The following is a 15,570-nucleotide window of genomic DNA, read 5'->3' on the forward strand; positions in this document are numbered from 1 at the left end:
AATAATAAAACTCACAAATAGCAGCAATGAAAAACTAAAGATAGGTTTAGTATAATTTTATTATAATTGAATCTCTGATAACCTACAATATCCAAAACTACAAAATACAACTGTAATATGTGGCACAATATCACTAATATTTATCAAATGTCTTTGCTTTTTAAATTTAAGTATCTGTCTATAGGCAACTCAAAGTGTCATAAAGAAAAATTACTTTGTTTGACAGCTTAGCACTACAAAAAATAAACTTTTCTTTACCCCATGGAAAGTTTAAAATTATAATTTTCCTACTCTGAAAATGTATTTCTTATAGGTACTTATCTCCTGTCACATAAACAGCCATTCTCCTTCAGTGCTTGCCTCTATATGCAAAAAAAGTTTTATGCATGCCACAAACCTTCTATCTCCCCTCCATTGGAATTGAATTAACTGATTTAATTGCTTCTCTCATGCAAATTATCATGCATCAACCCTCTGCCAATAAGAGTGTGACATACTCTCCTGAGAATATGACTCCCTCTATTCAATTTTATCACTTCGAGTTTTGGCAGAAGATGGAAGCACTGGTTTTCAGTGGGGAGGAAGGGTGAGAAGTATGAGAGGAGGTAAGTACCTATCGAAAATACATTTTCAGTGTAGGAAAATTATAATTTCCAATATGGTACATTACCTCCACTCACATAAATAGCTAGAATCCCACATTGAATAGGTGGAGATACCATTGCACGAGGAAGAAAGAAACATCCTTCAAAAGCATCCGAAGGACACTCCCTAAGATGAGACAGTCAGATTCTAAGATCTGATGTGGGAAACCACACCACTTCTGAACCAGGTATACTCTTCACCTATCATAGAAAGATGTTGCATATATGGGTGGAAAACAAAGGAGCACATCCAATTGGGAGAGAACTATGGCCAGAAAGTGATCTGAACCATGCAATATTTCTGAAACTCAATCCAAGAAATCATAAAAGTGGGTAATATGAAAAGGATGTGCCTCTAGATGTAGAGTGGCTAGGGTGCAACAGACCATACACGGCAAGTCAACTACATTCAAAACTCATGCTGCTGTCAACCGACATCCATACATCCATACAGGAGTAGGATGAGGATCATACCCTCGGTAAGTCAATTACAATCTAAAACCCAACTGCCAGTTATTGACATCCATGTGAGGGTAGGAAAGAGGATCATACCACCAGCAAGTCCACTACAATCCAAAACCCAGCCATCTGACAGGGATAGGAAAGAGGATCCTACTGTCTTCACCTCAAGTTCATGAGACTGAAGGGAGTCTAGTACCCTCCGATTCATGAATGAGCACATGCGAATATGATAAATTGATAGATCGATCCGGGAACCTGACATCCGGTATCAAAAAGATGTCTACATACTGTAAAACATCTCCCTCAAAAGTGAAATTGACTGGAACCACCCCAAGTGTATTTACATCCTCGGAATAAGAAACATCATGGGACAGCAGAAGGGAAAAAAAACCATAACAATCTGCAATTATCTACACTGAAACCCACAACACTGATGGAGTATAAATGAGGGAGGAATATAGACATCTGGAATACATATGTGAGGACTTATGTTGATTGGTTATACTCTAAATCCAAAACCCAGCCACTGGGAACTGATATCCACATGGGAATAGGATGAGGAATCCCAATCAAAGACATGAACTGCAAGTTTAATGTCTCACTCCCATTAGTTTTTATGTTTTGTATTGGAGGATACTACATCATCTACACCAGCCGAACACTACCACCTTACTCTCAACTGAATGGTTTTATAATAATTTCAATATTTTGTTTGTATTTCATTAATCCATTCAGGAAGATGCCTCTATGGTCCCTCACCTAAACAGCTTGGAACTGGAAAGTGGTAAGAACACTCAAACTCCACTAGCACTAGAAGAAAAGGGTGAAAGACGATAATCCAAAGAGGAAGAAAACCGTGACCTGATGCAAATAGTGAGAGACAAACATAAATATGGGTAGTCCACATGCCCAATTGAAGAAATGCCTCCAAAGGACAATAAAGATGAAATGGCAATGAAAAGGTAAGTTGTCAAATTGAGTGAGAAGACACTCAGAACAAAGTACGGGAGGAAGATGATAAAGAGGAGGAAGTCAATCAAATGAAGAGCCGAACCAAACTGTCAAAGGAGGAAGGAAAAAAACATGAACAGAAGAAAGTTGCCAAGGAAGAAAGAGGCAGGAACATACACCACAGAAGGAAGCCGTACAAGCAAGATAATTGAGAAGAGTACGTACAGAACATAAAAGTCTATCTGGATCAGGATGAGAATAAAGGTGTGAAACAGAAAATGGGAAAGAGGCTAAATGGAGGAGTTATCCTCAGGAGCTGCCAATGTGTTAGGGAGGAAAAATGAGGAAAGGAGAAGACACGTAGAAGGATAAAGAGCACGTGAAACAAACCATTGACATTCACAGGCGATTAGGAAAAGGAAGGAAGACGTAAAGGAAGGTGAAACAAGGAGCACCGGGAGAGTAGTTTGAACATAGGCAAAGTGAGGTAGTGGAGGACCATATTAATATCCCTATCTGTAAGGGCAGCCCACCATGGCAGATGACAAATCTGGAAGAAACACATCCACAGGTAAATAGGAGAGGTAAATACCTGTGGAATCACGAAAAAACAAAAGGTGTCGGACAGGACCGCCCTGTCAAGAGAGGAAATCCACATGATGAAGAACAATGAGTTGATCAGGAGAAAACCCTGGATCCACAAAAACGAATAGTGGAAAAATTCTATTTTTATTGAGAAATTTCCATGTAGGAAAGGCAAATGAAACAAGACAGAAAAGAGGCTAACCATCGGGAGAAGCCGAATCACCTCACCAAAGACCAGAGGAAAACCAGGCATGAAGATGGAGGACAGGAAGGTCTGGATGAAACACCAGTGACTAAGGGTGGCAAAGAAGGGATGGAGACAAAGGAAAAAGTAACAAAGGAGGAAGTTGGAGCTGGATAAGCCATGGAAACCACAGCTGAGACAGCCAGGAAAGAGCTATCAGAAGTACTGAACATGGAGTGTCGTTGATGAAAGAAATCTCCGGCGAAGAATGAAAATGGGAGGATAGACAAATGTGTAGGTCTAATCCTGGCTGAAAACATCGATAGCCAGAGCAAGAAGACAAGGAACCGAAGACTAAAATGTACAGATAACCAGTGGGAGTCCAGAGTCTCAGATACATGATCGAAAACATATCACCAAACAAAATATACAGAAATCCAGATACGAAAGAGCCAGCAAACTTACCCAGGACAAGATCACATCGCAACGCAGAAAATCCCATCTACAGTGAAACCCGTGTGTAAAGTGAGAGCTGAAGTTGACAAATGAACCAACATGGAGGTAATAAGGAATTATATAAAAACAAGGAATTAGATAAGACATAACATACCTGAGAAATCATGTCAAAAAATGCCATATTAGGCCTAGCTGATTCCGCAGGAGTGGTAAGGGAAAACAAGGCAAAATTTGTGGTGTAAAAAGGTTATAAAATTTTCATAGACCCGAACAGGTTCAGCTTGTTCAGGAGGATTAGTGGGGCAAGTTCAGGAGAAGAAGACTGACCCATATAATGATCAATCTCACGATGGATAATAGAAGAGAAATCCAACGACAGTTCCCCCCCCCCCCTCGCAGCCTGTGAAAATACTGCTAGAGGTATAACACACCTCAGAATTCATAGTAGAAATATGTAAATCAAACAAAAGAATAGAGGGAGTCACATGTGCCATGAGAGTATGTCACACTCTTATTGGTGGAGGGTTGATGCATGATTTGCATAAGAGACGAATTGGAATCAGTCAATTATAAGGCTTGTGGCATGCATAAAATTTTTTTCTGCATTTAGAGGGCATTACTGAATGAGAATAGCTATTTATGTGAGCAGAGATAATGTACCGTATCAGAACAAAGTGTTAACCTGATGGTCTTCATTAAAAGCTTTACAAAAACTGTCAATATCTGATCAAAATTACCCAAGATTAAAAACAGATTCACTAAAAACTTGAAAAATTCTAAGTAATAATGTACTATACATATAATTTACAGGTATTAATTAACTTTGTCTAATAACTTGTTTGTGATAAACTACAAAAATTATTCTAAGTATTAAATTAATCCATAAAGAAACAATTGACCATTCTCAATTACATAAAAGGGCCAGTTATAATAATAAAAATCATGCAAGTATGAAAAAGTGATAAAAACCTTTCTTCAGTCAAGAATAACCACGAGAGAAAACTTGTGCAAATTAATACCTTTCAATTCCTGTATAATTAGATCCCAGTTATCAAAACATTCTCCACATGGATCACAGTAAGGTGCTCTTCCAGTGTGACCTCGTGCACACTGATCACACCAGTCACCAGCTATACCATCCAAACACACACATGTACCATTGTCTCTATGACACTGAAGTGTAGCTGACCCTTCTGGATTACATTCACATCCTGTAAGGAAAAAGTTAAATAAAATCAAAAGCAATAAAAAAAAGTCAGTAATAATAAATAAAAAACACAAAAGAGAGATACAAAAGGTTTGATACAATCAATAACAATAAAGTTCTCCAAATTGAAATGCAGATATGTGGTGAGAACAATAAAAAATGACATCTTTCTCAGTTTCAGGAACAAAATTAAGCATATTTAATGGATGACTTTTACTAAACAAAATTCTGAATAACTCTTTCTTACGATAACATTGGATAGCTGGATTTCCCCAGTAGTTGGCTTCACATTCATTACATCGTCTTCCTCCATGTCCTGCTTTGCATCGACACTGTCCATCAAACTGAAAAGATAATTCAGAACTAAGGAAGTCTGTTCCAAAAACAAGAAAACTGAGGTAAATGAATAGCAAAAGCAGAGGTAATTTAATGCTAATGATTATATTAACATATGCTTGCTGTTCTGTTTACAACCTGTGTAAAAACCACTGCATGAGCCATGTATTAAGGGTTATTTGTGTCTTGTATAAGCACCTAATTTTGTAATATATATTCAAAGTACATGAATACAATGGGTCCGTAGTTGTTTTTAAAGTGGGGCGGGAGTTCAACATCTATAAAGGGCTAAAGAAGAAAGATTTATGAAGATGTAGATTATTACGTACAACACACATACACCCTCTACATTTTGAAATGTAACACACAAAAACCATCCTATATCCCATATTATGGTGCAATACAGATAGCAGAATGAAAACAAAAGATAGGCTTCCATAGGTTTAGTATAATGTTATAATTGGATCTTGTTTTATTCCTTTTGAAACATTTTATCTTAGTTTTGCATCATTTATTTATAGATCACAATCTCAATGAGTCAGAGTCACAAGCATAATCACATACAACTCTCTGCAAACTACATTATCATGCATAAACACCTCTATTTATACTTTGCTTTGGTATGCAAAAAATCCTGTATGATGTATAATATTACACACATATTACCATTCTTTATCTTATAATATCTCCAATACAACTCTACACCTTCTGTGTTTGCTTCAGAATTTTACGTAAAGTTTACACAAAGGCTGTCAGCACATAGGTTTCCTGAATTTTACCTGCTAGACTAGAAGGAAAACAACTAGTTAAAATCACCCACCACCAATTCATATGATTGGGCAGTGAGATTTGATTACTACTCTCACAGTGCACTCAAGACCACAAAGTTTGGAGTGTAATTTTGCTGCAATGGCTCATGAATCATCAGATTCACCATCTGAGCATGCTAACCACATGGCAATGCTTTGCCCACTATACTTTCTAATGTCAAAATTTTGTGGAGTCAGTACTTCTTGGGATGTGCATTAAAATATGATTTTTTTAAACAACAAAAACAAGAAAATATAATGTAGTCACCTTCTCCTATAACACAAAGGCTTTTTAACAAAAAATTACTTAGTTGTGGCATATTTATAATTTATGCAAGTAATTTAGAATTTTATGGGCAGACTGTTATATGAAAGTTAGTATATTATAATAAAAATTTGAATTATTAAAGTAAAATATAGGATAAAAAGAAAGGTCAATGATGGTGTCATAACTTTCTTAAATAGATGCCACAGTATACAGATAGTAACTGGAAGCAAAAATCAAGGAATATAATTAGGGGCAATTTAAGAATTAGGAAGTTTCCAAGGGAACTGACAAAATAATATATATATATATATATATATACACACACACACACACACACATACACACACTTAATAAAAATGTTTTCCAAATATTGAAGCCTACAAGATATAAATAACTAAAAAGAAATAACACACTAGTAAAAAATTCAAATTTCTCTAATACTATAATAGTAAAAAAATTTTAACATATCTAATCTAATGATATATCCAATAGCATAATAACAAACTTAAATCTCATAATATCAAAAACTGTCATAGCAACCAGAAAATTTAAAATATATCGATTTATGCACAACATTTTTATTCATGTTGAAGCTTTACCTCATTGCATTGTGGATCATATGATCCCAATGGGTCACAATCACAAGCCTCACACCCCTCACCACTAGCCAGTTTCCAATGATTGGGTGCACATTCATCACACACTTGACCTAAAACATTTGGCAGACATGGACATTGGCCTGTTGTCCGATCACAAGTTCCAGCAGTAGAATCTGTGCCCAGTTTGTTACAAACACATTCTAGAAAAGAATCAAGTCATAGTTTTACACAGGATCTTTTAAAGAAGCATGAATAACTATTAATTTAGAAAATAAAATACTAACTGGAGTAGGGGTTATGCAAATAAAATATATTCTTACTATTTTTAGATATAAAACGTGACTATTAGAAATGCATGACTGTTTCAGTTTAAGTATAATGCAAGAGTTATGATTCAACTAATTTATATAACACGAGTGTTAAATTTAGTTATTTTTAGAAGTAATAAGTTTATCCCAGATTTGTTTACGTAATTGTTTACAAATCATATGTTCTGTAGTTCAATAGTTATGAATTGGTGATTGTTATATTACTGCATCATGTTACTAGAACCTTTTGAGTTTTTCTAGTTGTTTTAATTCAGTATTATTGCATCATAACTAGTAGTATTTGTTGTATTCTTGTACTAACAGAGAAAATGACAATTCTCTGTTCAGAAAATGACGTAACATATGTCATTTGATAGATGAAAACCTTGGCTTTCTATTAGTTATACATAATATAGTATTAAACAAATCCTGAAAGATAAGATGTGACAAATGGGTGTGGCAAGAGGGGGCTGATTTTCTATTTCATGGCTTTGTAACCAAACAAAATTGAAGGCTACAAATATTATGGTTTGTCCGAGAAATGACGCTTTTATAGCGAGTAATTTATGTTAAATTTCTTACTTATTGGAGGGGTGGTGAATAAAATAGACAAGAGGGAATGCCCAGAGAAAATACTTCACATTTCTCACACTAGGAGAAATTCACAATTTTTTGAAATTTTATCTTATAAAATTAAGAACTTAAAACTTGTATACTATTAAATATGGATTGTTAGTTATGATATTATGCTATACTAATTAATATAACATAAACAAAAAGTAGTTTAATTAAATTTTGAATGTAAGTCACTAAAACCTCATGACGTGTGCAGTAAAACATGCCTGTAGTGAAAAGGTTAACTTTCTTTCTACAAATTATCCATCTATTTGTGACTAACCTTGTCTTTTTTTACACTGTCTAAAAGTTTAATGGATATATTACATTATTCAAGTCAAACTAATAATTATATCTTCTCAGTAACACCAAATATCTTGATTAAAGGTATTTTTTGATGAAGGGAAATAGCACATGCATGTTTTCCAAATCATTAATTACTTAATTGATAATTTGTAATTACATCATGTAGTTATTTTCAAAATCTTAAGAGCCAGAAATTTGTCCTCCCATTTTAAAATAACAAAGTATATACATACCAATGCACTGTTGTCTGGTTGCATCTCCATAAAACCCAGGTTTACAGTGCTCACAGTGGGATCCTTCAGTGTTGAACTGACAGAGTAGACATTCTCCTGTGTTAGCATCACAGTTTCCAGGTACAGTTTCATCAATGTTATTGTTGCATTCACATTTAAAACATTCACCTCCAAGGGCATTTGGATTCCCATAATAATTGTTGGCACATCGATCACATCTTTCTCCTGCAAGAATAACATTCCAAATACAACTAAAACAATTTTGTTAGGTTGAAAATTTCAAACCAAAGATAGCTAACTAACATTAACCACATTTTGAAAAAATCATAAATCAGTTTAAATGTGTTGTATTCAATCAGCTGACACACTTTTGTAATAGAGAATCACTGTCTGCTTGCGTGTTTTTTTCATAGTGAACACTGCAAAAATTTAAAATTTTCAACCAGTCATTAAACTGAGTAGACTGCTTAGTAATTTTATAAATAAATAGAATCCTAAACAAAGAGAGAGTGCTACCTTTGAACAGTGAAGGATTAAATAAACTTTATAAAATAACTTCAGTATGTGCATTTTCCTTCCCTTTTCAGTTAGCAGAACAAAATACTACTTTTCTTCAATGGTGAACACAAGAAGATGATTAGTCTTCTTATGGGTAATACAAGTTGCCACAGGAAAATAGTTTCTCTTGCAATGGTCATGACAAGAACATTATTCTTCAAGCATATTGTATTAGAAGTACAATTTCTTTGTAATTTTAATGATCCAATACACAAAAGCAGTTTCAAAATAGTTTGGTTCCTCATTCTTTAAAGAAATATATGCTCTCATATTAACTATTTCATGTACATGACTGAAACTGAATAAGGAAATAGACAAGAAGTGTACAGAAAATAACATAACACATCACCTGACAGAACCAAAGAGTGGCTATCTATTGGTTATAAAAAATATAGTATAAAATATCAGAGATCTATTGGCAAGTTGTGAAAGAGTCATAACAAGTTGGCATGGCAAGTGGGTTGATTTTCTAGCTTATAGCCCTGTAAACAGATAAGACTGAAGGCTATAAACATTATGCTTTGCCTGAGTAGTATCTATTTCATAATGAATAACTATGTTAAATTCCATACTTCTTAGAGGGGTGGTGAACAAATTAGAGAAGAGGGGATACCTAGAGAGCAAATGCCACAATTCTCCTACTAGGGGTGAGATTGAAGATTTTTCTTTTATTTCATTATAAAATTAAAACTTAAGATTTATATAATACAAATATTTGACTTATTTACTACATTTTGATGTAAAGTTTATTCATATACAATAATAATAAAGTGATTTAATTAAATTTTGAAAGTAACTCTATAAAAAGTCATAACATGTGCACTTTGACCTGCCTGTAGCCACAGTGTTACAGAATAGTGTGTTTGCTCTATACCTGCATATCCTAGATCACAAGCACACAAAACATTTTCAGTTCGAGGGTCAAGGTCACATCCTTTAGAATGGTATATTCCACTATCTGGTGTTCCAGGACAAGGGCAAGGCCGACAGGGTATTTCCACCCCAATTCTTGGGTCACCATAAAAGCCAGTTTCACATCTATGGCAACAAAAAATGGAATGTTTACAAATGTGAGAAAATAAAGTTAATATTTTAGAGAATGTTTTTTTCCAATTTAACAACCAATTTAAGTATTTCTAATGAGTTAAGTACTGTATGATTTGTTTATTCAAAAGTGAATATTATTCAAAAAAGCTATACTTATATAAGTTTCATTACTGGAAATAGCTTCTCTTCCAAAATGTATCTTGAAGAATACAACACATGCAAGACGAGCCATAAGGTAAACATTATTCTGTAAATGATTCAAAATTTCTGTTTTACAGTAAAAACCTATTTTAAACAAAGTAAAATTAATGTTTAACTGTGATAAATTAAACATGCAATATTTGATTAGACTTACTTGTCACAATTTGCACCTGCTGTAAAGTCTCGACAATCAATGCAAAAACCTGTTTTGGGGTCACAAGTGTCAGCATGACCATTGCAGTCACAACGCTGGCAGGTTGGGTAGTTCCAGTATCCAGGCTGACATTCATCACACTGTTGTCCATAAGTATTTGGTCGACATTTGCATTGGCCTGTTCCAGAGTCACACAAGTTGTCCAATGACCCAATACTGTGACAATCACAAGCTAAAATAAAATAAAAAAACTACATAGTTTTAAACTATTGGAAAGTGACTAGTGGATCTTCAAGGTTTACAAATAAGTGTCCTAGTTACATTTCAAGTTAACATTTCCCCTAGTGTACAGTTTAGAAACATAATTACATTAAATACAGTACATTTAATTTCACTGTTTTCATACCAGGCTAAAAAGACTAGTTTTCAACGTATATTTTTTTAATAATTTTCATGGTTCCCATACTTTAAGCAAAAAAAAATTGCATAATAATTCCAAAACTATTTCATAGTTTCTTGTTTTGTTTTTACAATTTCAAGTATACAGTTTGTAATCAACAACTATAACATTGTACTTGAAACTAAAAACTCCAATCAAGAATAATATAAATAACTTACTTGCATAGAGTTAAGAGTATGACATGTTGCAAAATATTTGTCATATATTTTGCACTACTTGTTTTAAATATAAAACCATAACATTTAACCCATTCACTGCGACTGGGACATATATTTCCAAGTGCACTGGGAAATATACATCCCAGCTGTATTGAAAAGGTTAAACCAATTATTTCCTAACCCTTTACCTCCTATGGTTTTATAGGGATTCTGGCAGATATTGTCAAGTGCAGCTCTTAGTGCATGTTTATCGACAGAAAATAATCCCAAAAAAGGAGAAAACTTGCATTTAAAATTTTTAACTTTCTATGACCAAAAGATTACCAAAATAAGTATTTGAATTGTCTAACTATGTATTTTCTTACCATATTCAAGCACACATAACAAGTCACCAGCTGTCAAATTCAGATAACAATTCATGTCACAAACCGTAAGAAAGCATTTTTAACTTTATTAAGTGAAATGCATGAATATCTTTTCAACCAGAATGCTCATATTTTGAGCACAGTTTTTTTTTTCTTTTTATAACATTACATTCCTTCCACTGAAAAACATCTTTCAAGCAACCTATACGTTTTCAGTCAAATTTTCAGCTTTTAACAAAGCTTATGCCTTTATGATCCACATGAATTAATTTAATGGAGCTCAAACTCCTTTAGTACAAATATTTATTTCAGCAGAGACCTAGCTATTTCACTTCAAATTTCAACTTAAACAGAGTTGACACATCTCAAGGTGAAATATTTTAGTTCACCAGATCTTACTCTCTATCAGACTAGCTTTCTGATTTAACTGGACCTTCACACATTTAACCATGGGCATCTGCAGAGATTATTCCAGGAGAGAGAGGGAAAAGTAGTTGGGGAAAAGACCCCATTTGCCCCCTCCCTTTGTGGACATCCATGCCTTTAAACCTATTGTCCCCTAGAGCCATTTTTAAATTCCTTTTTGCATATGGTACTGCATTACCTTCAAAATTTGATTTTACCATTTTACTATCAATATATGTCAATGAATGTAACATATATATATGTATGTGATAATTTGAATTTTTATGTTATTTAAGTTTCAGTTACTTTTGTTTTAAAGGAAACCTTTAAAAAAAAATTAAACTGCAGTTTTAGTATCACATAATCCACATGCTTTGAAAAATCTCAACTTTAGCAGCAGTTCGGTCTTAGCCACATGTGCTGGCAATGTATAGGAGTATTTAAATGCTAACTATGTGTGTTGTATCTAATTGACATGTGAGATCTAAAGTCCTACAACCATATTCATTGAGAAAGAGAAATAAATTTTACAACCCTTGATGTTTGCCACACTCACCTTCTGTAATTTGCTTTCATATCTACAACATACATATAGTTAGTTGATACAAGTGTATATAGTCATTAGAAAGAGCTCAGTTTACACTACACTCTGATGTGCAGTTTTCTTTAAGGTGTACATGTAACAGACGTTTGTATTGTTGTGTGTTTGATCAACTACAACATGTAAAGTGGTTTCTTACCTATGTATGCTACAGTTAGAGAGACAGTTAAATTGTATTTAGGTCTTACTTTTATATTTTAGTTAATTACATATTGTGCATTTTAAAAGTCATACTTGAACGGTTTAATGAATTTTTTATAGGTCTAACTTGTTGCCTGGATTTTGAAAGGTTATAAACAAGATGGTGTGTATAAGTGCCATCTTGTTTTGGCAATGCCAGGAGTCTTTCCCAAAATACCTTTGTAAAGCCCTGCTGGCATCAGTTAAAATATGAGCATAAATTATATTAGACAAAGAATTTGAAAGGAAAAACTTTTGATATTCATTTAAGAGGTTCTAGAAATTATACAAATTAAATGTGTGAACTGTAAGATAAAAAATAGTATTTTGAGACTTCACATAAAAATCACCTTGCAGGTGAACTATCCAGAGTCCGAGTGCAAATAACTATATTAAATAACGAGTTTTTTTTAGTAAAAATATCAGAAAAAATGAAAATTAAATATTTTATTTTTCTGAAACTACAAACTTTCAAGAAAGTTCTTATCAAATTTTAAACAATTTCATCCACTAGTTTTATTTCTGGAATGAAATATGATGAGAGTGATGTTAGCTGCCAAGAATCTTGGCAGCCGGGTCTTATAGGGTTAAACCAGATACTTGATTAAACAGATATTGCAGTCATTTTCTGATGGAGCATGAGAAAATCCAAACTTTCTCAAATTAATTATAAAATGAATTTAGATTTAACTTTGATATTTTAATTTTCTTGACTAGTCTACTTGTTTGAGCTTGTTACTCATGTTTAAAATAATAATAAAACACTATTTTCATCACATTTTAAAATTTTGATGCTTACTCTAAAAACCTGATAAAAATAATCTTAAAGAGCTTACTTTATTTCTATTTTATAGGCTATGTTAGAATCACAATCAGGAATAATTTTGTTTGATTAACAAACAAATACCTCTTGCTTCAGTATGTTCAAATTACAAACAATAAGTATTCAAACTACGAAGAGAAGAAATAGAACTGTAAGTTGTTAATGATATTATAATTGTTTTACAAATTTAAAAAAGCACAATAGAAAAAACTTACGTCTACAACCAGCTGGACCAAATCCAAATGTACCTGGGGCACAGCGGTCACACCTTCGACCCACAACATTTGGTTTACACTTACATTGACCTCCTAGTTGGTCACACATATTACTAAGTGATCCAGTTTGGTCACAGGAGCATTCTAACAATGAATAATAATTCTTATTACAAATAATATAAATGTATGTAGTGCAATATATTATAATGAAAATAAACATCACTGAGTTTAATATCACCTTATGCACACTCCACACCTGAAGAAGAAAACTTCCTGAAATGTGCTTTCTCTTGTGAAATATTGTTTAATCTTTTCATGTTATGAAAAATGATGTGTAATCTTTTACAAACCTGCTCTCTCTTTCATCATTTCTAGAATATCTGTCTACATTTAATTTAAAATCAATTAATGAACTCTGACTATAACATAGAGGCAGTTATTTTATATCCTAATCACATAAAAATTCCTCTTACAAAAAAAAAAGAGTAACACAGTATAGTAAAGGTAATTTTTTCTGTTTTTAATCCAACTATCAACTTATCCTAAAAACTAAAAATATTACAAGAGAGCAGCTTATTTCATCTTGTTTTGAAGAAAGTTAACAGTATTAAAACTGAGAACACTGTTAGCTAAGAAAAATAATCATAGAGTTCCCTGAAATGCAACATATTCATTGAGTTTAAAACTTATCTTCTTATCTACTCAAAGGTGACTTGCATAAATTATAATATTGCATATGTCTTTCACTTTGCATTCTATATAAAGAGATGCTAAAACAAAAATATCTGAAGACTAATTTAGTGTTTTTTTTCAAAATTTTTTGGTACATGTGTAACGCTCAATCATAAAAACTAAAAAAAAATTTTTTAACAACGATTATTTTATAAACAATTCAATAAAAATGAGATTGTTTCCAGTCTCCAAATTACTCAAATAATAACTTACTGTACAAGGTTAAAAAGTGGAAAAAAAACCAGATGAGACTGGAAAACAATCTCATAGGCTCTACATGTTTTGACGTATACTCTTGTGTCATCCTCCTGAGTATTCTATTTTTTCAAAGTCTTCGGTTTTATCTGAAAATTAATCCTCATGAAAATCCATGGTAATTTGTCTGAAATTACAGTTCTATTACTTTAAATGTAAATATTATCATACTTGAGAACTATAATTCACCTTTTCCTCCACCATAGACATAAAATCCAATACTATACAGGTATTTTTTACAAACATCTGGAGAAGATGGTCGTACTACTGTGAAAAATGCTTGTCCACAACGGAAGCGTTCAAACTCCTGGCGGCGGTATTCATCAAGTTGAGTACCTTGAAAGAAGGGAATACTGTCGATGCGGGGAACAAGTGCAATCTAAGAAAGAAACAAAAAGATCTCATTTAATAGAAGCTTTGTATGAAATTTTTTTTTTATTTCAATGTATAAAATCTAGATTGAAGATTGTTTTACCATCCAAATGACAAGCCCATCTAAAATGGTTTGACTATATAGTACTCATTATCTCCAAAACAAAAGTATTAGGAAAGATCAGGTTATTCTGTATTATTTTAGAACATGCACATTTTAGTAATAAAGTTTACTGCAGAAGTTTACTTCTTTCTCTGTATTAGCATTCTTTATTTTAACAAAAAGTTTCTAAATACTTATTTTTTTTACTTTTAAGTAGGTTGCCAGAGCAATATCTTTTATATAAAAATAATTATTAATAAAATGGTCCTTAAGCTATAGTGCCTCTCCCCTGATCTGTGTGGCTATGAAGCTGTAGTCAACTGAAACGATTGGACTAAAACAAATGTTTTATAATGTAACAAACTTCAAATCCCTGCGAGTTTTGCAAGAAGAATTACAAGTTATTAAAACTTAAGTTTAAAGATTTTCAAATATGCACCTAAGAAACTAAAATCAATTCAGAAATACCTAAAAACTATAGTTAAAACTTATCTTGAGAAAGGTTTTACTTACTGAATCTACTAACACTGTTGCTTTGGGGTTGTCAGTTTCCTTGTCATAGTGCTTAAATTCAATATGTACTTTATAATCCAGTCCTTTCTCAAGACAGGCAGGTGGATAAACAACTGCAAACCTTTCTCCTGTAATATCAAGTATCCAAACTTTTATTACATTAGCAGTGAAATTTGTACTGAAATTTCATTTAAAAAATCAAACCTTCCCTTTACTTATAAAGTATAGTTTCTAAAATTCTCATCTGTTTCACAAATGATAAGGTATCTGAAAGAACCAAAAGAAAATTATTTTTAACCTCCAGCATGGATAATATTCAGCTTATACAGCTTAAAAATTCAACTTAAACAAAGAAACATTGTCACTAATGATGGCTGGAGACGGCTTGAATGGGTAATGAAGAAAAACTTTAATATAACAGCAAATGTACAACGTTTCGACAAGGTTTTGTCATCACCTGATGAT

General features: G+C 32.9%; 1 protein-coding gene across 1 annotated transcript in view; it reads right to left on the reverse strand.

Annotated features, from left to right (window-relative positions):
• LOC106467176 (laminin subunit beta-1-like) overlaps window positions 1-15,570 on the reverse strand; it is a 103,200-nt gene that overhangs the window by 27,959 nt on the left and 59,671 nt on the right. Inside the window, exons 14-22 of the mRNA XM_013927497.2 lie at window positions 15,106-15,233; window positions 14,307-14,496; window positions 13,131-13,274; window positions 9,924-10,155; window positions 9,396-9,559; window positions 7,964-8,188; window positions 6,502-6,701; window positions 4,737-4,833; window positions 4,302-4,493 (exon numbers count right to left, since the gene is read on the reverse strand). Of these exons, the coding sequence (XP_013782951.1) occupies window positions 4,302-4,493; window positions 4,737-4,833; window positions 6,502-6,701; window positions 7,964-8,188; window positions 9,396-9,559; window positions 9,924-10,155; window positions 13,131-13,274; window positions 14,307-14,496; window positions 15,106-15,233 (1,572 nt within the window). The remainder of the gene's footprint in view (window positions 1-4,301; window positions 4,494-4,736; window positions 4,834-6,501; window positions 6,702-7,963; window positions 8,189-9,395; window positions 9,560-9,923; window positions 10,156-13,130; window positions 13,275-14,306; window positions 14,497-15,105; window positions 15,234-15,570) is intronic.

Source organism: Limulus polyphemus, unplaced genomic scaffold (assembly GCF_000517525.1).
Source record: "Limulus polyphemus unplaced genomic scaffold, Limulus_polyphemus-2.1.2 Scaffold2516, whole genome shotgun sequence".
Classification (NCBI taxonomy): Eukaryota; Metazoa; Arthropoda; class Merostomata; order Xiphosura; family Limulidae; genus Limulus; species Limulus polyphemus.